The sequence below is a fragment of the Leopardus geoffroyi genome, chromosome A3 (assembly GCF_018350155.1).
Source record: "Leopardus geoffroyi isolate Oge1 chromosome A3, O.geoffroyi_Oge1_pat1.0, whole genome shotgun sequence".
NCBI classification, from domain to species: Eukaryota; Metazoa; Chordata; class Mammalia; order Carnivora; family Felidae; genus Leopardus; species Leopardus geoffroyi.
The window spans coordinates 22,186,294-22,214,173 of NC_059336.1; the positions used below are offsets into that span (position 1 = coordinate 22,186,294).

The 27,880-nt window shown below is 52.4% G+C and overlaps 1 protein-coding gene and 1 long non-coding RNA gene across 6 annotated transcripts in view; one reads left to right on the top strand and one right to left on the bottom strand.

Moving 5' to 3' along the window:
• SRC (SRC proto-oncogene, non-receptor tyrosine kinase) overlaps positions 1-27,880 on the bottom strand; it is a 60,785-nt gene that overhangs the window by 11,837 nt on the left and 21,068 nt on the right. For 3 of the 5 annotated variants that reach the window (XM_045444648.1, XM_045444646.1, XM_045444649.1), the window contains exons 2-6: positions 21,519-21,589; positions 9,390-9,587; positions 8,294-8,551; positions 6,485-6,584; positions 5,503-5,520 (exon numbers count right to left, since the gene is read on the bottom strand). In XM_045444648.1, coding sequence (XP_045300604.1) covers positions 5,503-5,520; positions 6,485-6,584; positions 8,294-8,543 — 368 coding nt within the window. In that variant the 5' untranslated portion in view covers positions 8,544-8,551; positions 9,390-9,587; positions 21,519-21,589. Of the gene's footprint in view, positions 1-5,502; positions 5,521-6,484; positions 6,585-8,293; positions 8,552-9,389; positions 9,588-9,989; positions 10,008-21,518; positions 21,590-27,880 lie in introns of those variants that run through there. The other 2 variants (XM_045444647.1, XM_045444650.1) reach the window with 2 other exon arrangements.
• Positions 38-25,893, top strand: LOC123580243. The gene is made up of 3 exons (XR_006703203.1): positions 38-153; positions 12,998-13,006; positions 25,883-25,893. It is a non-coding gene; the product is annotated as an uncharacterized LOC123580243 (long non-coding RNA).

The window sequence follows — 27,880 nt, forward strand, 5'->3', positions numbered from 1 at the left end:
ACAGGAAAGAAGAGGCAGAGATGGGGGTGGTGAGAGAGAGAGGCAGAAAGAGCGAGGAAGAGAGCAGGACAGCAGGCGGTGCGGGGGACCAGGGACAAGGCGGGGCAGCCACAGAGGCCTCACATCCAAAGCAACCAAAGGAGATGGGGAGGGGTCCAGGGGGAGTGAGGGGAGGCCAATGGGAAAGGCTGCCTGAGAAATAGGGTCCAGCCCCCTTCCATTCCCACCGTGCAGATGGAAAGACAGGCCAGAGAAGCGAAGGCCTCTGCTCAAGGTCACACAGCCAGGCCCAGGCTCCTGACTCCCAGACCAGAAGGAATCTTCCCCTACAGGGTATGGTGGGGCTCGAGACCTTGCTGAGCTTCTCTCTCCAAGGCTGCCTTTGGACCTCACCATGACCATGACCCTTAGAAGACACACAGCAAGCAGGATGGGCTCCCCCTTCCTCATTGCCAGGGCCCAGAGAAAAAAGCCTTGCCCACAGTTGCACAGTATGGACTTGAACCCAGATCGCTGGCTCCTGCTTCTTCTGAGCTGCCTCTGACCCATATTTTTCAGCCCATTTGGAAGATAGAGAAGTTGAGGTAAGGAGAAAGTAGGTTGCGAGAGCTCTCCAAAGACTGGTCAGAATACAGGTGAGCACCTAGACCTGGGGGCTAGTGGGGTGGGTTGGGGCTGAACCAGAGGGTACAGGGTGCCCTCTGGACAGCAAAGGGAGCATGACTGGGGCTGAGGGGCCCACTCAGCCATGCAACTGCTGCACGAACACTCAGGCAGAGGCACGAGCTCACATGGGGGTCTCTGCTCGAGAGGGAGGGCTCGGGATTAAGGGGGCAAAGGCAAAACTCAAGGAAGGGCCTTGGAAGCGTAGGGCCACCATCCAACCCCCTGTTGTGCTAACACCCAGGGGTGTCCACATTTGTCTGTCCCATTTGATCCTCAAGGCCACCCTGTAGGGAAGGCAGGCCTCAGCCCCCAGATGAGGAATCTGTGGCTCGGAGAGGTCAAGGGAGCAGCCCAAGGCCACACAGCACCCAGGCTGGAGTAACCTAGCACTTTCTGAGGCATAGAGATGGGCAGAGACTTGCCCAAAGCTACAGAGCAAGAGCTCCAGTCACAAGAAACAGCTGAAATCTTCCAGTCAAAGCCTTCATTTCACCAATGGGAAAATAAGGTACAGAGAGGGGCAGTTATTTGCCAAAAGACACACAGCAAATCGATGGCAGGGCAAGGCTGAGAACCAGGGTCCGCGTGTCCACAGCCAGACACAGAAGGCCCTCCTGGACCCCTCCTGGAGTCCAGAGGCTCAGAGGCCCTCAGGAAAGCCAGGGGAAGACAGAGGAGGAGGCAGCAGGACAGGGGGCAGGGAACTGAGCCAAGGTCTGGGTCAGAGGCTACAAAACGAGACAGATTGACAAAGCCAAAGTCTGCAAACTGGCCGGCCTCTAGGGAGCCCCTATCCAGGCACTCAGAGTGGAAGGCTGGCAAGGAGCATGTGCCCAGAGGCCAGCCGAGCAGGGCCCAGAATCAAGCGGGGGGTCAGCCTGGCTGACATTACCCAGACTTCAGCCGGCAGATCTCCCAGCTCCCTGACATCAGCCCGTATGTGAGTTCGGGGTTTCCAGTCCAGGTTTGGGGTTTCATTTAGTTCACAAGGCAGGGATGAGGGTCACCGCCATCTCACAACAGACCCAAGGCCCAACTCTGACCTGGTCCCAGCTTGAGGGGCGTCTCAGAGCTGAAGCTCCAGAGTCAGACCACTCTGGGCACCATCCAGCTCACCACTTGCAGGCTCTGTGACCTTGGCCTTGCCTCAGTTTCCTCATCTGTAGGATGGGGATACTCATGCCTCCACCCAAGGATGTAAAATACCAGCACAGGGCCTGGCACACAATAGGGGCTCAATGTGCATGAGCTGTTAGCATCTCGATTTGGCTTAAAAAGGAAAAACAACTAAATCTGCATCTCTATGGCACCCCTCCCCACTATCCAAAATGTTTTTAAAAACCAAAGCAGCTAAATAAATTAATTGAATAAAATGAAAACAAAAACCAAAGGAGCTCAGTCTCAGTCTGCAATAACGATTTGCTATGTGACTTTGGGCAAGCACCCTACCTTCTCTGGGTCTTAATTTCCTCACATAAGCAAACAAGTAAATAAATAAATACATGAAAATTTCCTCATCTATTACAGTCACAGACTCTCCCTTGCAGGCAAAGTGTATAAAGCAGTCGGCAACAAGCCGGGCTTAGGGTCAACGGAGATAATTACTGTGATCATCATCCAGGTCCACCTGAGAAATGGTGATTCCAAGCCCCATTTTCCTATATCAGTGGTCTGGGAGGCTCAAACCTGCCTTGGGTAGCTGCCTGGGTTGGGGGCTGGCCCCACGAAGGTCCCCACAGCTTCTCAGATGGGTCCAGTCAGCAGGGACACCAACCTCCGCCCAGACTTGGAAGTCCTCTATCTGGCTGAGTAGATTTACTACATCTAGCACCTTCCCTGGGGGCCTGGTCCTTATCAGATGGATAGGAAGAAGGAAAGGAAGCGAGGGAATGACACACGTTCCCTGCCCCACCCCTCATCCTCCCACATGCGCCAGAGGAAAAGCACTGAACCAGGAAGGAGTCCTCCAGCTGCAATGTTACATCCCATTCACTAGCTGTGTGACATCAGACAACTGACCTCGCCTCTCTGAGCCTCAGGATCCTCTTCTTGGGACCCTAAGCCTTGAGCCGGCCAAGCCGGCATGTGATCAGGAGTATGGCAGCCTCAACCTGGGAAGAATTCTGGTTTGGACACTTATATTTAACTCACTGGGACCATCGAGACTGGTCAGATAGGCACTTTGTGGACTGCCGACAAGCCAGGGCACCCTGAGGCCTGGGCACACGCCCAGTGGGGAGAGGGCAGGGTGGGGAGAGGGCAGGGTGAGGCCAGGACAGTTGTATGAGGAGCACAGGAAGGTGTCCCCTGCCCTGTGGTAGAAAGTGGAACTGGAGTGAGGGTTCCCCCAAAGAAGCTGCTGGAATCTGGGCGGGAGGAAGGGGCAGTTCAGGGGACGACCCAGACTCACACCCAGAAGGGCCCCGACTCCTAGAGACTCAGACACCAGGGCTGAGGGCTTGGGCCAGTCAGACCTCAGACCCCACTGGGCTTCCTCGGACCCAGGGCCACACAGCACACAGGGTTCTGGGCCCCGGGGGCCATGTGGTCTGAAGGTCCAGGAGCAGCGTCTCCAGACCCTGCTGCTGTGAGGCCCCCGACCCGGCAAGCCCCGGCCAAACCCCGTCAAGAGCCAGGCTTGCCCTGAAGCTCTCCCCATCCTGACACCCAGCCCAGCAAGTCCCTCATTCTTACAGGCCCAGGGGGGCAGGGCCGGAGGAGTGAACAATCGTGGGCACTGAGCGATAACGGGAGAAGGACACGCGAGGTTGTCCCTGGGCGGCTATGAGACCTGAACACCTCCACTTTAGGTGGCCCATCTGTCACCAACCCCCTTATCCCTCCCCTTCCTCTAGTACCAGCCCCGACTCCACCGCCACCCGACTTCTCAGGCAAAGGGGTGGCCGATCGTCGTGATGCAGGAAGGGTTCCTGGTGCCCCACCTCCAGTCACAGCGCCTCACTGCCATCCAAGGACAAGCCTGGCCCGACACCCCCAAGCCTATGTTGGAAGGCAGGAGGAAGGGAGGGGAGGGGCCAAAGGAAAGGGTGAGGGCCGCCCTCTGGCTGGAGGCGAAAGAGGCAGAATCAAAGTTTCCAGAGCCTTCCTTGCCACCACACCTCGGCTCAAGCTGTGGCCCCAGCCTGAGGTGCCCTTCCCATCACTGGTTGAGATTCTCCCTGGTACTTCAAAGCCACCAACCTGATCCGTCCTCCCCTGCTCGGGCCCTTCCCTCCTCCTGGCTCGCCTGCACCCTACTGAGTCCTCCTGCAAGGGCCGTGGGTGGGAGGGCCTGCCCCCCACCCCCCACCCCTCTGCCACCACTAGCTGTGTGACCTGGGGCAACTCACTCCGCCTCTCGGGGCCTCGGGTTCCTCAAGTGCAAAATAAAGCCAAGAAGAGTTTCTACTTCCCAGGGCTGCGGTTGACGGTGACGTGTAAATAAAACGACGCCACTTAAAGCGCTCCCACGAGACCAGGCTCGCACACAGAGCACGGTGAACCATGGCTGTTTGATTACTGCTGGTTCAGCTTGCTCAGCGACACCAGCAAGGCACCCCCGCCATGCCGAGCAACAGGTGATGTGGGGACCCACGAAGGCGGCAGACCTGCGAGCAGGTCTGGTCTGGGGGAGGCAGAGGCAAACAGCTGGAGCCACACGGGGACTGGGGCGCACTAGGACTCTGACACGCAAGGGGGGGAAAGGTTGGGAGAGGCCCCTCCACCCCCAGGGAGAGCGGCGCGAGGAGGGGAGAGTGCCGCTGCCCGAGCTCTGATCCTGGTTTTGCTACCCGGTAGCTGTGTGACCTTGGTCAAGAGCCTTCACATCTCTGAGCCTCAGTTTCCTCATTTGCAAAAGGGAGACAGCCCCTCCCCCGTCACTACGGCCCCGGCAGGATTGCATGGAGGAGTAAATACAAGGACATGGGTAAGAATGCCTGGCACAGCACCTGGCCCCTCTTTTCCCTCGTGCCTCACAGAGAAGGCAGTCCTGAGCTGGATCTTGAAGGGCAAATAGGAGTTTGCCAGGCAGAGACGGGAGAAGGTGTTTCAGGCAGAGGGAACAGCATGCACAAGGGTAGGGGGGCATGAACAGGCACGACACCCCTGGAGATGGTGATGTCCAACCTCCCTAGCCGGGCCTTTGAGGCCGCTCAGGGACCAATTCTACTCTATCTTCCAGCACCTTCTTGCCTTCCCACAGCCCTGAGGGCGTCCAGCCCCGCACCCTCCTGTCAGCCGCCCCTCTGAGAGGGATTGCCTCCCGGCCACTTCCAACTGCTACACAGTATCACTGTTCTGCCTCGGAGGACCTGCCTGAAGCTTCCAGTCCCCGTGGTCACCACCAGAGGGGAGCACACTGCAGGGACCAAATGCCTAAGCGGACCCTGGCCCTGCCCTCTGCCTGTCACTTGGCCTGGACTGGAGTTGCGCCCCGCCCCCTTGCCCCGCCCCTGGCTCCAGGAAGGCCCCTTCTCCACCCAGGCCTCACCGGGCCGGCACTGGACCCTGCATGCACCGGCACTCAGTGTGGGCTGACCGGTCAGGATGGAGGGCAGGCAGGTTAGCAAGAAGGTGGGTGGGGAGGAGGCAGGACGGTGAGCGAGAGGGGGATGGTAGGACCCTCCCCAGTCTCAGCCCAGGGTTAAGGTCAGGACCTGGTCACACCGGTTGGGGGTAGGGCATAAGCTGGGAAAGCTGGACGGGGACAGCCAAGGGAGCCAGAGACCACAGGCAGGGACATGCAGAGGAAGCACATGCAGACAGCAGCCCCGCCCCCCTCCACCAGCGAAGCGCCCCCCCACCCAGCCCGCCACCTACGAAGTGAGTACACACCTGACGTCCACCTTCCTCCTAAGGGCCAGCGAGAGAGAAGCAGAGAGAGGGAGAGCTGAGGGAGGGCTGGAGGGAGCAAGCATGAGCCAGGAATCGGGGTGGGGGGTTCCACTGAGGATGGGGGCACAGCAGGCCCCGTCGAGGGCAGGACTGCAGCAGGTGCTGAGCTCTGCCCCGCCCTTTGTCGGCAGTGCCTGAAGGAGCAACCTCCTGCCCCCCTGTGAAGCTCCCCACCCCTCACCCCTGGGCATATGGCCCAAAACCTGCGCCCACCCCCGGTGTACTCCTGACGGGGAAAGGAGAGCAGGAAAAAGGAGAAGAACGCCCCCCACCTCATGGTTACAGCCCCTCCGACCCCTCACTAGTTCATTCCCCACCTGCTTCTGCTCCTGTTCCCCTGCCCACAGGGGCCCCAGAGCCAGCTTGGCCCTAGAATGCCCCCCTCCAAGGCTGGGACCTCTGGAGGTGAACCAGACATCCACACCCCATCCCACCGTCTCATCCCAGGCCCAGTCATAACCCTCTCACACTGAGTGCCCGGTACGGGTCCCCTGCCTCTCCCTATTTGGGCCTCTCCCCCTGCAGCTAGACATTCTGGCTCAGCCAGCTGCCCCAGGCCCTCCAGCCCCAGGTCCCTCAAGAGGGCACCTCTGGGGGTCCAGCCTCCAGCTTTAGGCCCTGTTTTCTGCAGTCCTGGGTCGTGCCCTGATCATATGCTCTCTGTGAGGTCTGGGGCGCTGGGCTCTACGGAGTTACTGAGCCCAGATCCCTGCCCTGGGAGCCCTCCCAGAGCCCTGACCACCACCTGTCTCCTCTCCCATAGCCCCAGGACGGTTCCCTGGACCTTGGCTGGCCTTGACACTAGCCATGCCTGCTGCCCATCGCACTGCCCCTGGCTCTGGGGTGCTCAGAAGTGGCTCTGGCCCAAGACCAGGTCCCAGGGATAGGGCCCCAAGGGATGATGGGGAAGGGGGTCACTCACGTGTTGTTGACAATCTGGAGCCGCTCCCCTTTCTTGAAGGACAGGTCAGTCTCTGTCCGAGACTCATAGTCATAGAGGGCCACAAAGGTGGTCACTCCACCTGCAGAGAGGGGTGGGACGTGTCAGAACGGCCAGGGCCACAGCCTGAAAGAGGGGTGAACAGGAGGGCCCTGGGCGGGATGGAGGTTGGTTTCCCACAACCATCTGGGCCCAGCCCGGAGACGCGGTCACCTTTAGAGGGGGGTGGGCCTGCAGCGTGTCCACTGCGTGCGTGTGTCTGGGAGCCCCTGCGAGGGCGTGTAGGAGGCACGTGCGTCTCTCTACATATGAATGTGCCCACCGGGCTCCAGGTGATTCTGAGGGCTGGCTTCTGTCCAGTGCCCATCTTCCCTGTAGCCCCAGAGGCCCCCAAAGCAGACATCTTTGTGCTGTTCCCAGAGCCTGGCACACAGTAGGTGCTCAGGAAGCAACCGTGGGTAAATGAACCAGTGAATGAGGGAAACTGCACCCGGCTGGGCTGCTCGGCTTCTCTCTGTGTGACTCTTGGTGCTTCTATGTGTCTGGGGAGATCTTGGCTCCAGGTGGTGTCCCCCCATTAGAGGTCCTCTCTGTCCCCCATTTGAACCACAACCTTCACCCCGCACATCCCCCCAAGAGCCCCTGTCTACCCTTTTTGTTCCTTCAGAGCGGCACCACCTTCTAACATGCCTTGTTCCGTTCTTCTCCTCCATCAGGGTTCGTCTCTTCTACATACCGTTGTGTCCCCAGCCCCAGAAGAGCCCAGCACACAGGAGGGACACCAAAAATGAACGGGCCCTTTTGTGGGTCTGTCTCACTTGGGCAGGTGTCCACGGCATCCATGAGTGTCCCTGCGTGTCCTCACTGCGTGTCTGTGCATTTGTGCGTCTGTGAGCCTGTGGGTATCTGTGATGACGCTCCTAGCCCAGCACGTGTGTGTTTCCCGTGTGTGTCTTTGAGGGGCTTTGGACTGCGTGTGTGTGTGTGTGTCTTAATCCGGGATGCTGAGGTTATTTGTGTATGTGTGTTTCCATTTGTGTGCATCTATGCTAGGTGTGTGTCTGCGCACGTCCACGTGTCCCTGCGTGTGTCTTTATGTGCACGGTATCTTCAAGTATCTCTGATGGTGTCTCTAACTCAGCCTGTTTAAGTGTCTGCACAGATATCCTGGAGTGAGTTGCTGGCTGTGTGTGGCTCTGAGTATGTCAAGGTAAGAATGCAAGTATTTATGTGAATGTCTTGTGTGTGTGCGCGTGTGTGTGTGCACGTGTGCGTGTGTGTGTGTGTGTGTGTCTGGGACCATACAGGCATCTCTCTCTTAAGCATCGCTTGCCTGGAGCTGCCATACCCCAAAAAGGCCCGCAGAGGGCGCAGGGGTGCATCTCGGCATTGGGCTGGGCGCCTGAGGACCAGAGCTCCCTTTGTCCCTCCTAACCTGCTCTTGCCCCCTCTGACACCCAAGACCTCCTGTCCTGACCCATCTCTGGGACCACCAGAGTCAAAAACAAAGCCTCAGACCTGGTCCCTGTACTGTCCTGGGCAAACAGCCCCCTGGCTCTCTGGCCTCAGTTCCCGCCTACAGTCCCACATCTCTAGACCCCTTTATACTCTGCATTGGATTCACCCTCAAAGGCAATGGGATGTGTACCACACTTTCCGGTTTACAAAGCCCTTCCCCACCCACAGCCTCCAGGAAACTCCCTACAGTCCCCAAACCCGAGAAACCCACAGCCTCTGCCCCGACGGTGAGAGGCCCGGCCAGCAGGCACCCACACTCCCAGGCCCACTGACCCGCCAGCGGCCCCGCCCTCTGCGGGGAGGTGACTGTGTCCGAGGAGTTGAAGCCCCCGAACAGCTTGGGCTCAGCAGCGGCAGAGGGGAAGGCCGTACTGGGGCCTCGGTGGCCATCAGCGGAGGCTGGCTTGCTGGGTGTCTGTGAGGTGGGGAAGGCACCCCCACCACCACCGTGGGTGTTCTCAGCAGGCTCCAGGCTGCGGCGCCGTTGGCTGGCATCCTTGGGCTTGCTCTTGTTGCTGCCCATGGTCCTGGCTGGGGATGAGAAAGCACCCTGGAGGTGAAGGGCTCTGGGGGCAGGCAGGGCTGCTGGGCCTAGGCCCTTTAGACAGCATCTACCCTCACCCATTCTACAGATGAGGAAACTGAGGCCCAGAGAAGGGTACTAGCCTCTTTGGGTAAGTTAGACTTTCAGAGCCTCAGTTTCTAAATCTGTAAAATGGGAATGATGACGAAACCCATAAACGGCTTCCTTGGTATGAGGCCAAGCAGCGAAGAAATGACTTATAATCAGAAGCCCTAACCTCCCCACCTTCCCCTGAGTCAGTTTCTGTCTGTCATGGGCAGGGACAATCTGAGTCATGTCTATATCGGAGGCACACAGCACACAGGAGAGGGCTCACTGAGGGTCTGCTGAGCAAATACATGACTGACTAAAATTGTCTAACAGCAGACGGGAAGGTGCTAAGATATACAACCAAGGCAGAGATATAGCAGGAGGCTGGAAGGAAAGATGTCTGGGAGCTCACCCAGCCACAGGGCCTTTGCACATGCTGTTTCCTCTGCCTGGATGCTCTTCCCTGACCACTTCACCAGAATAACTCAGGCCTCCTTCAGTCCTCAGCTTAAAAGTCACCCCCCTTGGGAAGTTTTCTCTAAATCCTTTCTGGCCTAAGTCCTCCTGGCTTTTGTACCTCTCCTTGATAACACGGTATCCAGAAAAAAAAAACAAGCTGAAAACTTCCCAATGATGCCCACAGCCCCACCACCCTCTTTTGCCTCCTACCTCCCAACACACAGGTCCTGGCCGGCCTCAGCTCCCAGTGAGCCTGGTCTTCCCACCCATCGTGCCCACGCCCCCCTCCTCCCTCACCTTGGCAGCCCTGGTGGGTCACCGCCTCACCAGGTGGAAGGCAGGGGCTGTCCCAGAGGATCTGGGAAACAGCCTGAGGTCTCAGCACGAACACCAGGTGTGGAGTCAGGGGGCTCGGACGAGAGGCTCTGCTCCACTTCTCCCCGCTATGTGACCCTAAGCAACTCACTTCCCCTCTTTGGGCCTCAGCGTCTTCATCTGCAAAACAGGGATAAAGCAGACTTTTCAGGGCTGTTGTGAGGACACGATTAGAAAGAGAAATCACCATGGCTCTGGCTCTTGGGTCACAATTTATCAGGCTCTGACTGAAAGTTCCAACGTTAAGGGCTTCCCAGACCTGAAACAGCCTTTGGCCTTCCCAAAGCACCTTATGAGCATGAGCAGGGCAGGGTTTGGCACGGTGGTTAAGGATGGGCTCTGGGCCAGACTCCCCAGACTCAGATCCCACCTTTGCCCCTAATCCGCCGTGTGACCTTAACCTCTCTGGGCCCTGTTTCTTCATCTGGAAACAATGGGGTCATCCAGCTCCATGGCAACCGACCACGACAAGTATGCTCCTGCCGGGGACATAGCAGGTCACCCTGCCACATCAGCTCTTACCGATATCCTGCGATTCTGGACACACCGACAAGGTGGGTTCTGAATATTCTCCAGGGAATGCGGCAGTCCCTGCAATCAGTCCAGAATTTCCTCTGGAAACCCACAAATGGGGAAAAGCGCTCTTGACTGGCCGAGGCCTTAGGCAAGACGGCTGGCCCTGAGCAAGCCCAGCTCTATACGCTCTCCTCCCTGTGTGAACCTCAGCCAGCTCCTGCACCCCCTGGGCCTCGGGCTGACTGGCCACACGAGGTGGGCGTGGCCTGCCTGTTCCCGGGGGACATCCAGATCAGAGAATGTGAGGCTGGGGAGGCCCTGAGGAGATCTGCTCAATAGCCCAAGGGATCACCTGGGCCTCCTGAGGGACAGGCCAACAGGCCTGGGGACAAAGAAGACCAATTTCTATGGCAACCCAGTCCACTTCGGTCACATCAGCACTCATAGAGCTGGTGTCCCGTGGGCCCCACTGACCCAGTTACCCACAGCCCGGGCTTGGTGGAGGCCGGGGCCCGCCCACTGCACTCCCTACCCAATGGCTCCCTGATATAGCGTTCACAGCGCTGACTGAGCAGCAGGGGCTATGCTAGTCTACAGAGGGACACAGAGATGACCTGGCCAGGCCTGTGTCAGAGGACGTTTGTTTGTGGGACTTTCAGGGGATATAAAAATTATAAAAATATATTTTTTAAATATATATATTTTTTTAAATAGAGCACTTTCTAGGAGCCTGAACTTTCTTCAGAATGAACTAAACGTTGAAGGGTGAGCCCCCTGTCCCTGGAGGTAATCAAGGACAGGAGAAAGAGTAATTGGTCAATCTGCTGTGGAGAAAGATGGAGAGCCAGGCCTGGACCAGGGCCAGCACTCTCCTGGCACCAAGAAAATGCACGTGCCCTCTTGGGAGGGTACAAGGAGAAGAAAAGACAGCTCCTGGTCCCAATCTCTTATACTGACCAAGACCACTCCTCCCAGGGCAGGAGAAAAAGTACAAGAGGGCCTTCAAAACCAGCTACGGTGGCCTGGCCTCTGCTTGCAATGTTTGCTGGTTTGTGGAGTTTCTGTTCTATTTGTTTTGTTGGTCTTTGTGGTTAAATCTGATTATACAAGTAACACGTGTTTGTGGACAGGCAGGCGTGTGGAGGTTAAGAGCTAGAGTACTAGAGTGTTTGAATCCCAGCCCTACCATCCCAGCATGGGACCGGGGCCTCAGTCTCCTCCTCTGGCAGTCAGGAAGTAAAACGGTGCCCACATGACAGGGCTCTTGAGAGAGTCAGCGAGGAAAGCACATAGCACATGCTCAGGACAGAGCGGCACTTTGCCAGCCTTGCCCCTAGAACACAATCGCCTGGGCGTGACACTGTGTTTCCTTCAGGCATCATGGGAATGTATGACTGTAAACAAAATTGGGCTCCATCTAGTGCCCTTGTCTAAGCTCCCTGCGGGCAGGACTGGGTCATATCCATCTGCACCTGCCCCGTGGCCAGGACAGACCTGGTACCTACTAATTGTTCTGGAAATATGTGCAGAACAGACAAAAGACTAAATGAGCATAGACATGGTTTGCATCCTGCTTTGTTCCTGTCACATCATGTTGTGGAGACCAAGTGTCGTTCCCGGATATTCAAACACTCCCAGGGCCTGGACCTTAGACAGGCCCTGCTCCAAGCAGTTTGCAAATATTCATTCATGAAATCCTCATGATAATCTAGAAGGCAGATACTAATAGTTTTCCTATTTTACCGAGGAAGAAACTGAGGCACAGAGAGATTGAGGAACTTATCTGAGGTCACACGGCGAGGGGGAAAGGGGACAGGGAACCACACTGGACAGGCAGGGATCAGGGGCTTGCTCATGGGGTCTACTGGGGGAACTCGTGGCCCTACCTCCTTGCCCTCAGGACCTCTCTCACCTGGAATAGTCAGATGCCCTTGGCGGATGGGGCACGAGCAGATAAGGCAGCTCCCTTCCCAGAGAAAGCCAGAGGTTTCTGGCTTCAACAAAGCAGAATGTGCTCAAGGAAGGACAGGCACATTTAGGGTGGGGTCTAGTCCCCTGCAGGGCTGCTGCCGGGGGCTATGTGACCTCAGGAGACACCACCCTCCCAGACCCCGGGGTTCCTTTCTTGAGGCAGGATGCTGTCTCAGGGCCTTTTGGTTCTGGGGCCCAAACGCCAAGTCACCATGAGTTGCCCATTCGAGAGGAGCCAACACCACATCTCTTCCGCCACTTGCACACTCTGAGATACAGATAGACCCCTTGTGGGGCCAGGGGGAAGTGGCGAGGCCTCCGTACTGGGGGGTGCCTGAGGTTCCCAGAGGAAGGAGGCCCCTTTCCTCTGGGGAGCCACTCCTAACCTCAGCCTCCTGACCACAGTCTCCAGACTGAGGGCTTGTGCACGGGAGGTGCCGGGAAGCAGGCCTGCAATGCTTGCCCCTCTCCGCCTCAGCCCTTCATGCCCCGGGGGCCCCGGGCTGACTTGGCGTCTCCCCTCAAGGCTGTAGCCCCAGCCCCGTGTCACCTGTCACCGTCTCCGCTCTGGCTCTCCCACCTCCCCAAATCTTCCTCAAATGTATGCCTCCCCCAGCCCTCTCTCCATTCCCTCAGCCAGGCACCCGTCTGCCTGGGCCTGGATGCAGGAGTCTGGCCCTCCGTGCACCCTCCTCCCTGTAGCCAGAGGCGTCCCTGTAAACCGCACAGACAGCGGGGGCCTCCTCTGCTTAGCACTCTCCGTGGAAAACCGGAAATGACCTATGTGCTCGTGAGAGAGGGGCTGGATAAAGAGACGATGGTCTGTTCATGGAGTGGACAGCCGTGCAGCTGATCAAACAGAACGAGAGCTCAGTGTGGCCTGAGGAGATGCGCTGTGAAGAAAGGAAGCTGCCAGCGCAGAACGTCCTCTGGGCCTCTCGCGACCTCAGTTTCCACAATTGGAAAATGAGGACAATAACGCTACCGAAGTCGTGGGGTTAGCGGGAAGAGTAAATGAGCCTGTGCTCACCACGCACACATAGCACACGTATGTGCAATGATTTCTGTGAAGGAAACTAGCATGTGCGTAAGTGTGTCTATGAGAGCACGTGCTATAGAGCTGTAGAGAAAGTTCTGAAAGGATTCCAAATTCTTCAGTGTTTCGTCCAAAAGATGTGGGATGGGGAGGGGAAAATCCCTTTTTTACTGTACATATCTGCTGTATCACTTGACATTTAGAAATTACCTTGTCAAAAACTGTCTTTTAATGAGACTTAAAAAAAACAACAACACTGAAGAGTTTCCCACCACTCCCCTCTGGATGAAGCCGAATCCCCTCTCCCATGGCCCCCCTGCTGGAGGGCACCACACTCTCCCCCCTCGCCCCTCCCCAGGCACACAGATGTTTACAACATCCAGAAGAGGCTGGGGAATAAACTGTGGTCCAGTCACGGCGTACCCACCCCTTCATTCCCTACTCTGAAGAGCGTCACCTCCACTATTCAGGGCAAAAGGAGGCCAGGGGATTAGGAGTTGAGAGTGAGGAATCCAGTCGGGCCTGGGTTCAAATCCTGCCTCTACTACTTACTAGCTACATCTTCTTGGGCAAGTCACATCGCCCCTCAGTTTCTTTAAAATGGGGATAATAATAAGCCTAACATCTGAGAATTAAAGAGAGAGCCCATGGGGCGCCTGGGTGGCTCAGTCGGTTAAGCGTCCGACTTCAGCTCAGGTCATGATCTCGCGGTCCGTGAGTTCGAGCCCCGCGTCAGGCTCTGCGCTGACAGCTCAGAGCCTGGAGCCTGTTTCAGATTCTGTGTCTCCCTCGCTCTGACCCTCCCCTGTTCATGCTCTGTCTCTCTCTGTCTCAAAAATAAATAAATGTTAAAAAAAAAATTAAAAAAAAAAAAATGAATACATGTTAAAAAAAATTTTTTTTAAATAAAAATAAAAAAAATAAAGAGAGAGCCCATGTGCCAGGCGCAGAATAAATGCTCAACAAACAGCACCCGATGTCGTTCGCTGTCGTTATCATTACCGGGGATGAGAGGAACAATGCGAGAGGAGGCGGCAGTCAGGTGGCCAGGCCTTGAATGCCACACACAGCGCTGGGAACTTTATAGGCGGCGGATGCCCCGTTGTCCTGACAGCACAATGAAGTAGGGGCTCCAACGGTGCCCACTTGACAGGCAGAACCAAGGTTCAAAGAAGCTAAACCTTGCCTGAGCCATGCAGCAAGTGAGGGCACCGGGGTTGGCGTGCTCAAGGTCCAGGAGAGTGACATACGGCGTGCTGTGCGGCAGCCCTCACCGCCCCAGGCGCACCTACCACTCCACCACCTCCGCCTCCCTGACACAGAGGCAACACAGGGGTCAGAGGCCAACCTCTGATATCATCGCCCATAACTCTGGACGCTCCTGGGAAGCGGAAGCATCACAAAAATATAAGCCTGGAGCCAGAGCGCCAGGTTCAGATGGCGCCTTGCCGCGTCCTAGTCATGCAGCCTCAAGGGGGCCTCAGTCTACCCCTTCTCAAAAATGGGAATCCACACAACTGTTCCCACACAGCTAGCCTCGTTGTGAGAAAACATGAGGTAATACTTAATAGTGCCTCGCAGATAGGAAGTGCTCAATAAACACCAGCTATCATCATCATTACTGCGGAAAACCTTTTTGAGATCCTTGCTGTCTTTTGTAATCACTCCTCCAATGAGGCAAAGGCTTCCCAGATTCCTACTACGTGCCAAGCTCTGTGCACGGCCCTAGAGGGATTGTCTGGCGGAGTTCCTTAGGAGCCCAGGCCTAGAAAAGCCACTTCACGGGGAAAGAGTCCAGAAAAGACAAGTGTGTCCACGAGTTAACCTTGCTCTGAGATCCTTGCCAATCCAATGAGTTAAGAACAAGAAATGGAAGTAATAAAGGGGAATTAGAAAAGAGAAGACAAGTATCATCATTTGCAGATGTTACCCGTTGTAGATCTGGGAAATCCAAGAGAATCTGCTGCAAAACCACTAAACAAAAAGCAAATTCAGTGGAAGGAAATTAAAAGCTAATACCTCCAAATCTACAATGTATCTATATACCAACAGCGATCAGAAAATAAAATCAGGGTGCCTGGGTGGCTCAGTTGTTAGGCATCCAACTCTTGATCTCGGCTCAGGTCATGAACTCACAGTTCGTGAGATCGAGCCCCACATCGGGCTGTGTGCTGACAGCTCAGAGCCTGGAGCCTGCTTCGGACTCTGTGTCTCCCTCTCTCTCTGCCCCTCCCTAGCTTGCACTCTCTCTCTGTCTCTCTCAAAAATAAATAAACACTAAAAAAAAAATTTTTTTAAACTGTATGATATCAGCACAAAAACAAACAAATCAATGGAACAGAATAGAGGGTCCAAAAATTGTTCCCAAACATACAGGGATTTAACACATAACAAAGGTGGCATTTCATGCCCGTATAAAAAAAGGTAGATTATTTTTAAGATAGAGCTGAGATCAATGACCTGCCGTCAGGAAACAAACTAAAGTCAGATTTCGAACCTACTCCATATGCCTATAAATCCCAGATCAATCAGATTTAAACCACACAAAATAAAACCATGAATCTCTCAAACAGAAAGCAGAGAATAAATTTTCTAATCTCAGAACGAGAAAAACATTTCTTAACATGGCACAAAACCTAAAAATCATTTTTTTAAGTTTATTTATTTATTTTGAGAGAGAGAGAGACAGCACAAGTCGGAGACAGGCAGAGAGAGACAGAAGGAGGGAGGGAGGGAGGGAGGGAGGGAGAGAGAGAGGGAGAGAGAGAGAGAGAGAGAGAGAGAGAGAGAGAATTCCAAGCAGGCTCTGCACCACTGACACAAAGCCTGATACGGGGCTTTAACTCACAAACCATGAGATCATGACCTGAGCCAAGATCAAGAGTCGGCCACTCAACAAACTGAGCGACCCAGAGACCCCAAACCTAAAAGTCATTTTTAAAATGATAAATCTATCAGAGCACCTGGGTGGCTCAGTAGGTTAAGCATCTGACTTCATCTCAGGTCAGGACGTCACAAGTTCATGGGTTCGAGCCCTATGTCGGGTTCTGTGCTGACAGCTCAGAGCCTGGAGCCTGCTTCGGATTCAGTGTCTCCCTCTCTCTCTGCCCCTCCCCCGCTTACGTGCGCTCTCACTCTCTCTCTCTCTCAAAAACAAGTAAACATTAAAAAAAAATGATAAATCTATCTACATAAAAACCTACAATGTCTGCATGGCTCAATAAATATCATAAACAAATTCAAAAGGCAAATAACACACTAAGAAAAATATTTGTAACTCATATGATAGACAAGGTTTTACCCCTTAATACATAATGAGCTCCCACAAAATAAGAAAAATAACCACAGATAGTTTACAGCAAGCCAAACAGCTCTTCAACATATGACAAGATGTTCAGCCTCATTTATAAGAGAAATGTAAATCAGGGACGCCTGTGTGGCTCAGTCAGTTGAGCATCTGACTCTTGATTTCAGCTCAGGTCATGATCTCATGCTTTGTGGGTTTGAGCCCCATGTCAGGCTCCACACTGTCAGCACAGAGCCTGCCTGGGATTCTCTGTCTTCCTTTCTCTCTGCTCCTCCCCTGCTCACACTCTAAATTTCTCTCTCTCTCTCTCTCTCTCTCAAAATAAACAAACTTTTAAAAATATATATATTAATGCAAATTAAAACTACACAAGCTCCCTGACCACAGCAGAATACACATTCTTTTCAAGTGCACAGAACATTCTCTGGGACAGACCATTTTCTAAGCCTCAATAAATTTAAACGGAGTGAAATCATACAAACCTCGTTTCCATTCACAATAGAATGAATTAAGAAATCAGTAACAGAAATTACAAATATGTAAAAATTAATACCTTCCTCAGTAACCAATGAGTCAAAGAAATCATCAAAACAATAGAAAATACTTTGAGGTGAATAAACATGATGACACCACATATCAAAATGTATGGGATGCAATAAAGTAGAACTTGAAGGGAGATTTGTAAGTATAAATACCTATATTAAAAAAGAAGAAAAAAATAAATTAAAAAGAGGAAAGGGATGTCTGGGTGGCTCAGAGAGTTGAGCATCCAATTCTTGATTTTGGCTCAGGTCATGATCCCAGGATCATGGGATCAAGCCCCACATCAGCATGGAGCCTGTTTAAGACTCTCTCTCTCTCTCTCTCTCTCTCTCTCTCTCTCCCTTTGCCCCTCTCTCCTGCTTGTGTTCTTCCTCTCTCTCTCTCTCAAATTAAAAAAAAAAAAAAAAGACAGAAAATCTCAAGCCAATAACCTAACCTTCCACCTTAACACAACAGAAAAGAAAAGCAAACAAACCCTAAAGCAAGTAAAAGAAAGGAAATAAAGATTAGGGCAGAAATTAATGGCATAGAAAATAAAACAACAGAGAAAATCAACAAAACCAAAAGTTGGTTCTTTGAAAAGATTGACAAAATTGACAAACCTTTACCTAGACTGAACAAGAAAATCAGAGAGAAGACTCAAATGACTAAAAGCAGGAATGAAAGAGAGGATAATACCACAGACCTTATAGAAATAAAGCAAGGTTATAAGGGGAAGCTATGAATAGTGCTATTCCAACAAATAACATAACTTGGATGAAATTGACAAACTCCTTAAAAAAAACTAAAACTAATAAATAGAAAATTGGAATAAAGCTAAAACTAGGAAAAAGAGATTAAATTAGTAATTTAAAAACTTGTCACAAATACAGGCCCAGACCCAGTTGGCTTCACTGGTGAATTCTATCAAACATTTAAAGAAGAATTAATACCAAGGATTCACTAGGAACACCACCCAACTCATTCTATGAAGCCAATATTACCCTAATACCAAAACCAGACAAAGACATCATTAAAAACCAAAAAAGGAGAAATCTACAGACTGCTAGATCTTATGAATATAAGATACAAAAATCTTTAATAAAATATGAGCAAACTGGATTCGACAACATATAAAAAGAATTATACATCATGACCAACTGAGATTTACTCCAAGAATATGAGACTGGTTTAACTTCCTGAAAATCGACTAATACCATACCAATAGAATAAAGGACAAAAACCACACCATAACCTCAATAGATGCAGAAAAGGAATTTGACAAAATCCAATACCCTTTCATGACAAAAACCTCAACAAATTCCCTGGAAGGGAATCTGATAAAGGGCACCTATGAAAAATTCATATTCAACATCATACTTAATGGTGTTGAGTACTGATCCGGAATGAGATAAGGATGTCCACTCTTACAACTTCTCTTTAACATTGCACTGGAAGTTCCAGCCAGGGCAGTCGAGAAGAAGATGAAATAAAAGGCATCCAGATTGGAAAGGAAAAAGTAAAGCTCACCCTGTTTGCAGATGATATGATCTTGTATACAGAAATTCCTAAGGATTCCACTAAAAAATTATCAGAATTAATAAACAAATTCACCGAGGTTGCAAAGTACAAGATCAATATATAAAAAATAAATTATATTTCTATACGCTAATGAACAGTCCAAAAAGAAAATTAAGAAAACAATTTACAATATCAAAAGAATATTTAGGAATAAGAATAGCCAAAGAAGTGCAAAATTCAAAAATTATTGAAAGAAATTAAAGAAAATCTAAATAAATGGAAAGACATCCCATGTTCATGGATTGGAAGACTAAACATTGCTAAAATGGTAATATTCCCCAAACTGATCTACAGAGTCAATGTAATCCCTATCAAAATCCCAGCTATCTTCTTTGCAAAAATTGACAAATTGGTCCTAAAATTCATATGGAAAGTCAAGGGACCCAGAATAGCCAAAACAATCTTGAAAAAGAAAAACAAAGCTTGAGGGCTCATTCATTTCAATTTCAGAGCTTGTGGAAAAGTTCCAGTAATCAAGACACCATGGGGCCCCTGGCTGGCTTACTCAGTACAACATGGGACTCTTGATCTCAGGATGGTGAGTTCAAGCCCCACATTGGAGGTAGAGATTACTTAAACAAAAATTTTTTTTTCTAAAAAGACACCATGGTACTGGCATAAGGACAGATGTATACATCAATGGGACTGAATTGAGGGACAGAAATAAACCCTCACATTTACAGTCAAAGGAGTTTGGACAAGCAAATGCCAACACCACACAATGGAGATAGAACAGTCTTTTCAACAAATGTTACCCGAAAAACTGGATAGACACATGCAAAAGAAGGAAACTGGACACCTTCCTCAGACCCTACGCTAAAAATCAATTCAAAATGGAGCACGAGGGCAGCCTGGGTGGCTCAGTTAGTTAAATGCCAGACTTCAGCTCAGGTGATGATCTCATGGTTCATGGGTTCGAGCCCTGTGTTGGGCTCTTGCAAGCTCAGAGCCTGGAGCCTGCTTCGGATTCTTTGTCTCCCTCTCTCTCTGCCCCTACCCACCCCCCCCCCCACAATCTCAAAAATAAATAAACATTAAAAATTTTTTTTAATTAAAAAAATTAAAAATGGATTGCAAACCTAAATATGAAAGGTAAAACTGAAAAAATTCTTATAAGAAAATATAGGTATAAATTTTATGACCTTGGTTTCTTAGATATGACACCCAGGGCAGAAGCAACAAAAGAAAAAATGGATAAACTGGACATCATCAAAATTTAAAACCTTTGTGTCCAAAAGACACCATCAAGGAGATAAAAAGAATTCACAGAATGGGAAAAAATATTTGCAAACCATATAGATGATAAGAGATCTGCATCTAGAATATATAGAGAACTTCTATAACTCAACAACAAAAAGACAAACAACCCAATTAAAAAATGGGCAAAGGATTTCAATGGATATTTCTCCAAAGAAGATCTACAAATGGCCAATAACTGCATGAAAAGATGCTCGATATCATTAATCATTAAGGAGATGCAAATCAAAACTACAATGGGCCACCACTTCAAACCCATTAGGAAGGCCATAATTAAAAAGACAGACAACAGCAAGCTTTTGGCAAGGATGTGAAGAAATTGGAAACCTCACACACTGCTGCTAAGACTGTGCAATGGTGTCGCTGTTTTGGAAGACAGCCTGGCATTTCCTCAAAAGGTTAAACACAGAGTTACCATATGATCCAGAAGGTCTGCTCTTAGGTATATACCCAAAGAAAAGAAAACATTCACATGAAAACGTGTACATGAATATTCATAACAGCATTATTCATAATAGCCAAAAATTGGGAACAACCGTATGTCCATCGGTTGATGAATGGACCAAAAAAAAAAACGTGGTACTGTATCCAGACAATGGAGTATTATTTGGCAAGAAAAAGGAATGAAGTCCTGATAACATGTTATAACATGGAGGAATCTTGAAGACATGATGCTAAGTGAAAGAAGCCAGACATAAAAGACCATGTATTGTATGATTCCATTTATATAAAAGGTCTAGACTAGGCAAATCTATAGAAACAGGAAGATTTGTTGTTGTCTGGGGCTAGGGGAGAAACGTTTGAGGAGAGTGGGGAGTGACTAATGGGCACACAGTTTCTTTCTGGGGTAATAAAAATGTTCTAGGGGCACCTGGGTGGCTCAGTCAGTTAAGGGTCTAATTCTTGGTTTCAGTTCAGATCATGATCTCACACTTCATGAGTTTGAGCCCTGCGTCGGGCCCTGCACTGCCAGTGCAGAGCCTGCTTGGGATCCTCTCTCTCTCTCTCTCTCTCTCTCTCTCTCTCTCTCAAAAATGAATAAATAAACTTTAAAACAAGAAAAAAGAAAAAAGTTCTAAAATTCATTGTGGTAATAGTTACACAACTCTGTGAATATACTAAAAGCCATTAAATTGTACATTTTAAATGGGTGAATTGCTTGGTCTGTGAATTATATCTCAATAAAGCTATGATATTAAAAAAAAAAAAAGCAAACAAACACTAGCAGAGGCCACTGTTCAACTGTCGGATTGGCCAAGACCCTGAAATTCTATAGCAACCCGCACTGGTGGGGGGGTCAGAGGGTGCGGTGTGAAGGTGCATGATCATAACCTCTGGCAATCTCCATCAAAATTGCAACCGCACATGCTCCCCGATCCTGCAGTTTGGGATTAATCCTAGAGGAACCCTCGCACATGAATATGAAGTGTATGATGGAGGATATTCATTGCAGAACTGTCTATAATAAGCAAAAGGCTGGAAACAACCAAAATTTTCTTCGCCAATGAAATAAAGCACGGTCTCCATCCACACAGTGAATGCTCGAACACTATTCAACCATGAAAAAGAGAGCAGTAGCACAAATGATCTTCAAGGTACACGTGAAGAAAAAACAGGTGTGGAACAGGACATACCACATGTTACAATGTGTTTGTGTTTGTTTTCTAACATACATGTTTGTATATGTCTGCCTCTCCCTAAAAGGACACGCCAGAAACCCCTCCCAGTGCCTGCCTTGGGCAAGGAGATGTGGCTGCAAAGAGAGGCTTTACCCTGTCTTCCTTTGTACTGTTTGAATTATTTTTTGCTGTGTGTGTGTTAATGGTTTTCTTTTTGTTTTTAAGAAAAAACACAGTCTTACCTGGTTTCAAATCCTGGTGCGCTCTCTCTCATAGCTGGGAAAGTCACTTCACTTCTCTGAGCTTCTGTGATCTGCAAAGGGAGGGATAATAATAATGTCTACCTTCAAGGTTGTTGTGGAGGATGAAATAAGACAACCCTTGCGCAAGGCTCCCCCCTGTGCCTGGTGCCTCGTCCTTGTTGTTCATGAATACGTTACTATGTACACGAGTTGGATGATAACAGGTCTCCATCCACATCTCTGAGCAGAGAGCCTCAGACCAAGTGTGCAGAGCACCAGCAACCCTCTCTGACTGGGAGAAGCCGGGAGAGGCAGCATCTGAGAAGGGACTTCAAGGATGAGGAATTCTACAAGCAGAGATGACTAGGGCCGGTGTTCCTGGCAAAGGGAGCCATTCACACAAAGACCTGGAAATAGGAGAGCTCTGGGTATTCACTCAATCGTCGTGCATTGGTTGGCTTCTTCAACAAAGCTTAGCTGAGCACCTGCTATGCGCCAGGCACTGAAGAGTGAAAGACAAAAGCCAAGTAGCTAGACCAGCCAAAGGAGGAATTATAGAGAGTACAGTGATGGGGACAAGAAGGGGCTGAGGCAGAGCCTCACCCACATCCAACTGCTCAAGAGAACGGACCAAGAAAAGGAGGCTCAGAGAGGGATAGGGGCTGCCCAAGATCACACAGCACATTCTCAACTTCTGAAAAGAGCCTCTCAGCCCTCTCACTCGTCCCACGGGCCTGAAGAAGAAAATGCCCGCGGGGCCCTCCTGACGTGCACTCATCAGAAGGGAGACACAGTGCCGTCCAAACTGGGGGCCCCACAAAAAAGGAGGGACAATTGATTCTCCAATGCTAACAACAGCTTGTTAATGGGCAGAGAGACTCCTGAACGGCTCGGGTACCAGGCTAAGTAGGACACCACATGCATGAGTCCAGATGAACCTACTGCGGCCCTGTATGGTCAGCTCTGTTTTGCAGAGGAGAAAACTGAGGCACAGAGAGGTCAAGTTGCTTGCCTAAGGTCACAGCGCTCATAAGAGACAGCATCAGCAAGTAGACTTGAACTGTCTAGGCTCTGCAGCCTCCTGTCCCAGGGCCCACCCCCCAAGGGAGCCACCAGCAGGGCCTAGATCAGCAGTCACAACCCCCCTCAGAAGGGCAAGGTGAGAGCTCTTCTCAGCCAGTCCAGGAGTGTCTCCTGATAACAGTGGCCCAATCAGGGGCAGGATGAATGGGTGGGTGGTGGAGGCTGTGTCAGGAACGTGTTGGGAGGGAGGAGGGAGGAGGGAGGAGGGTGGAGGTGGGGGGAGGGAAACAGCCCGCTGGCAGCCATCAGTCCTGTCTCTGGAAGGAGGGGACCGGAAAGGCCCCAGCAGGCACCTGCCTGACCCAAGTGGGCTACGGCATCGTGGTTAGGGGGGGGCCCTGCTGCAGCCCATGGGAGGACTCTGGGTAAATTGACCGAAGACTCCCTCAGTACCATGGAGATGCCACAGTCACCCCCAGGTAGTCGCACAGGCAAGTGAGCTAACCACTCAGAGCCCTGAGCACACAGGCCATGCTTAATAAACGGGGCCCTTCCTATTAGGAACATGACTGTTTCCATTATTGCTTAGCTCTCTGGTTCTCACCAGGCCCCATCTATGCAGGGACAGTCAGTCCCCTCTTTTAGAGGAGGGGACAGAGGAAGGCTCAGAGAAGCCAAGTCAGGGCCCAGGACACCATCCAAGACAAAAGAGGGCCAGCTGGGGATCCTGGCTCTCCTGGCCCTGGGCTGTTGTCAGCCCCTCTCTCCAAGGCCACTGGTCCCAGCTGGACTCTTGCAGGTAAGTCCACACAACGGGGACTAAGCAGGGCTCCCTGGCCAGTCATTTTCCATAAGGGGAAATGGAAGCCAGGACAGGGAGAGTGGCTGACCTAAGGCCACACAGCCCAAGGACCACTTACAGAGTGAACAACTGACCCCTCTGAGCCTCCAAGGCTGGGTCCCCAACTGATGCCCCCTCCCTCCTCACAACAGCCCCATAGGGCAAGTGCCATAAGCACTGGCCTGCCCCCAGAGGAGGAAGCTGAGGCCGGGCAGCACGGCGAGGATGCCAGTCCAACGCTCCCATTTCACAGATGGGGGCTGAATTCCTCTCCTGTCTCCCCTACGCACCACCCCCCCTCCACTAGAACAGAAGCTCCCTCCAACCCCCAGGCTGGGATCTTCACCTGATTCCTTTTTTCCTTCACACTCTCAAAGCAATTACCTGTCATACTGGGGTGTTTTTCTACAAGTGGTTTCAGAACACTGAAAGGACCCTGGCTTCAGAGTGGGGGAATATGAACAATGACAGTAGTAACAGCTAGTATTTACTTAGGACCTACTATGTGTCATTCTTAACTGAAGCACAGACAGGTTAAATGATGTGACTAAAATCTCACCTCTTAGCAGCCGATTGGCAAGTCCCTTCCTCTCTGAGCTTCTCCCTAAAGGGAAGGACCCAAGGAAGGAGCCTATGGCGGGGGTCTTCTTGGTCGGGTCTAGGGCCACCTCGGCTCCCTCTCCAGAACTCCATGCCACCAGCTGCTCCAGTGCAGGCTGGCAGGGTGGAATGGGGCATGCTGATGGCCACACGCTTCCCCCTCACATCCTCCCACCTAGGGTTCACGCTACCCCTTCAAATGCTCCCAAGAGCCCTGAAGTGAGCCATGGCCACACTCATGTCACACCTGAGAACATAAAGTCTCCAGGAAGTTGCCCAGCCAGGAAATGGAGACCCAGGTGCCAACCCAGATCTGAGTGATACCAAAGCCCATTCTCTCTCCATTGGACCAATAAGGAGGCAGGCAAGGGAAGGGCAGTCTAGGAGGTTGGCACAGCATGTGCAAAGGCCTTGAGGCAGGAAGGTCAGATGTGCAGGGGGTTATTGAGTGAGAGGTCTGAACTGTGTGGGTCCCAGCTTAACCGGGCCACTGCTGGTCTTTGGCCCAGGCCCGAGGAGGTCTGAAGGAGGCCCCGAGAGGATCTATCCAGCAACCTAGATCAGAAGGTCCTGAAACACTGAGAGGCCATGAAGGTTTTCTCAGGCCCCTGAGGCTGTAGAGACGGGCAAAGTAAGGTTACTGAGCCTTCATCCCACAGTAATCCTGGCAAAGCACAGTCATCTCAAACTCTAGAGGGCTAGAGGGGCAAGAGGGGGCCTAAACCATGGTGGACTTCCCAGAGGAGGGGACCTCTCAGCTGAGGTCTGAAGGCTGGGCAGTGTGTGAAAAGAGGGAGGGGAAGTATGAGCCAGGCAGAAGGGACTGCTTGGGAAGGCCCAAAGGGAGTGTAAGATCAGTGTAAACCATGTAGCCTCAGTCTCCCCAACAGCAAAATGGGGGGAAAGACAAGCACACAGGGGGTGGCTCCATCTTTCCCACGCCCACTTCCCACCATCCCCCTCCACCAAGGCCTGAGAGGGAGGTCACTGGAAGGGGGCTACTGGTCCTCCTGCCCATTGGAGCCTCCCGGGGCCGGTGAGGGCAGCGGGCTTAGAAGGTCTCACCCACCCTATACCCTACTGTAGCCTCTACCCCAGAGTCGAGGCCAAGCGGCCTTTGCCAGCAGGTGGGCAGGCTCATAGGCCAGGGGGTCACAGCCCTGGTGTCAGGGAGGCTTTGTGAGACATCCCCATTCACAGACCAAGAGCTGAGACTCTGGAGGGGCACCCGGCCCCAGGTCATACGGCGAGGCGGGGCCGGCCCCTGGATGAGGGTGTGGGCACTGGGACTGAAGAGAAGATTCTCAAGGCACCAGGCCCAATACAGGCAGGTCTCAGGGACCCACAGCCAGGTACCACCTGGCTGAGAGCGGAAGGCCTCCATCAGAATCACCGTGTGACCTCAGGCAAGTCACACCCCCACCTCGGGGCTCAGTATCTGCACCCGAACAGAGACCCTGGCATGCCAAGGATTCCTTAGCAGATACCATTCCCAATCCCCACCTTCCATCCCCACCCCACCGCCACCCCATGCCACTGAGATAACAAGCCTCTCCGAGGTCATCTCTCCCTGGGCTCCCAGCTGCCCCACCCCCACTGGCTGATGGGTGATGGCTGATGGGCTTGGGGGGACAACCGCCAGCCAGCAGCCTCTGCCCACTGCCTTCAGGGGCTCACAGTGTTCGCTGTTCCCTGCCAGCAACCCTGCCTCTCTGCTCCGGGAACACTCAGTGCCCCCCTCCTCCCCACCCACACCCATGCAGGAACTCCCTCCAGGGACACTGGTGGGCAGGAGCACCTGGTGGCCTGGCCCTGCCACACGGCCAGCCCTGAATTCCACCCCCCTCCTCCAACCTCCAAGCCCACACACAGGTGGCCTGGCCCCGATGTGTGACCTCAGGAAGTCCAGTCCTCCATTTACTTATGCACGACACGATGCCTCTGGCAGACCTCTGAGGGAGGGAGCATCTGAGCCTGAGGCTGGGGACAGTAGTCAGCAAGATGGCTGCAAAGCTCCTACCTGCTGCTCACAGGATCGAGGCCTGCTGCGTTCTCTTTCCCCCCTACCCCCCGACCCTCCCCTTAACTTGTAATCACCCCCTAGCCTTCAGACTTTGCACATGCTGTCACCTCCCCAAAGCTATACCACCTGCCTCCCTTGAGACTTCACAAACTCCAGTGCAAGGAGGGAGGGAGGGAGGGAGGGAAAAAGGGAGGAAGAGCTGAAGGAAGGGAGGGAGGAAGGGAAGGATGAATGGGTCCTACCCAGGGCCCCATGTGATGAAGATGTACAGGCCTCGGCCCTGGGTCTGTCGAGTCCCACAGCCTATACCCCGACCACTGCTCTCTCCTGCCCCTGCCTGGCGTGTCCCTGTGGCAGAGCTTCTGACCCCCCTGACTTACACAGGGCCGTGTGCAAGTCTGAGACAACTCCAGGCCCCAAGCCGCACCCGGCACGGGCCCAGGCACAGAACAGGTAGCAGAGGATGTTTGCTGAGTGAGCAAGGAGTGAGGGAAGAGTGAGCCAGGGGCCATCCACAGGCCAAAGCAGCCACAACATGTCTGGTCCCATGTTCGTGGTGCAAACACGCTCGGGGCGGGCAGGCCTCAAACCGGCTCTGCCAGTGTGGCCAGGGAGGGGCAAGGCGCCGCAGGCTTGTACCGGCACCAGCAGAGAGAGGCGGGTGTGCCGCTGGGGACAGGACCTGCCGCCCGGTGAGGGCAAAGCCTAAGCGGACCACAGAGCCCACTAATCCCAGCCCCAGAGAGACAGAACTATTCCAGCCCCTGTAGCTCTGGGGTTTCTTCCTGGGCGGAAAGGGGACCCCTTTCTAGACCCCAGGCCCTGACCTGCCCTGTAGAGTGCAGGATCCCTTCCCGCTAGGATTTGTCTACACCTGTCCACAGCCTAGAAGCCCTAGAGGGAAGGAGAAGGCCCGGAAGCGGGCAGCGCGGGAGCAGGGCAAGGCGGCAGGCCACCTGGTGTAAAACCCTGCTCTGTCCCAAGCTGTTTCATGGCCAGTTTCCCGGTGTGGCAATTGGTGTTGGGCATGGATCCCGGGGACTTTCAATCGGTGCTGAGTTATCTAGAAGACATCACTTGGCAACTCCCGCCCTGCCCCCAAAGCCCCGCTCTGTGGGTGGACGTAGCCAGAGGCCAGACTTACACACATGTCCTTACTCCCCACAGAAACAATAATAAAAATGCCTGCTGATTACTGAATGTGCATTGTATGCCAGGCATCAGGCTTGGCACTTGACATGCATTGTTTTATCTGGTCCTCCCAAAGCTGCTGTGAGGGCCAGCCCCCAACAGAGGAAACTGAGGTCCGGCTCACATGGCCAGTGAGAGTCTAGGCTCCTGACCCCACCCCTGACCCTGAGGTCACACTGAGCAGCCTCCATATCTCCAAGACAGTTCAGGGCAGAAAAAAAAAAAAACAAAATCTCAGGTACACCCAGAAATTTTTAGCTGGAAGTGGTGGGGGGAGGCAAGGTCCATAGACCCCAAACCCATAGATCCCCTGAGTCCCGAGAGACCAAACCCCAACCCTGCCCTGCTGTGTACCCCAGGCTATGGAGGTCCCACTCTTGGCCTCAGTTTTCTCATCTGTAAAACGGGTAGGGGCCTGCCAGTTTCACCTAAGGCGTACAGTTGTTTAGAGCCACGGCAACTGGAGGGCTTAGTCCAGTCCTTAGGACAAGGTGAAGAAGCCACTGGGACTCCGTGCCTCCAGATGGGCCGGGGAGAGGGAACAAACATAAACCAGAAGCCACAGTGCTCTGTGGTGGGGACTCAGCCCCTCATCACCAGCAGCCCAAGAGAGGAAAGATGATTCCTCCCGCCCCCATGTAACTCAGTTCCAAGCCCTGTCAGTCCCACCTCCAAACACATCCT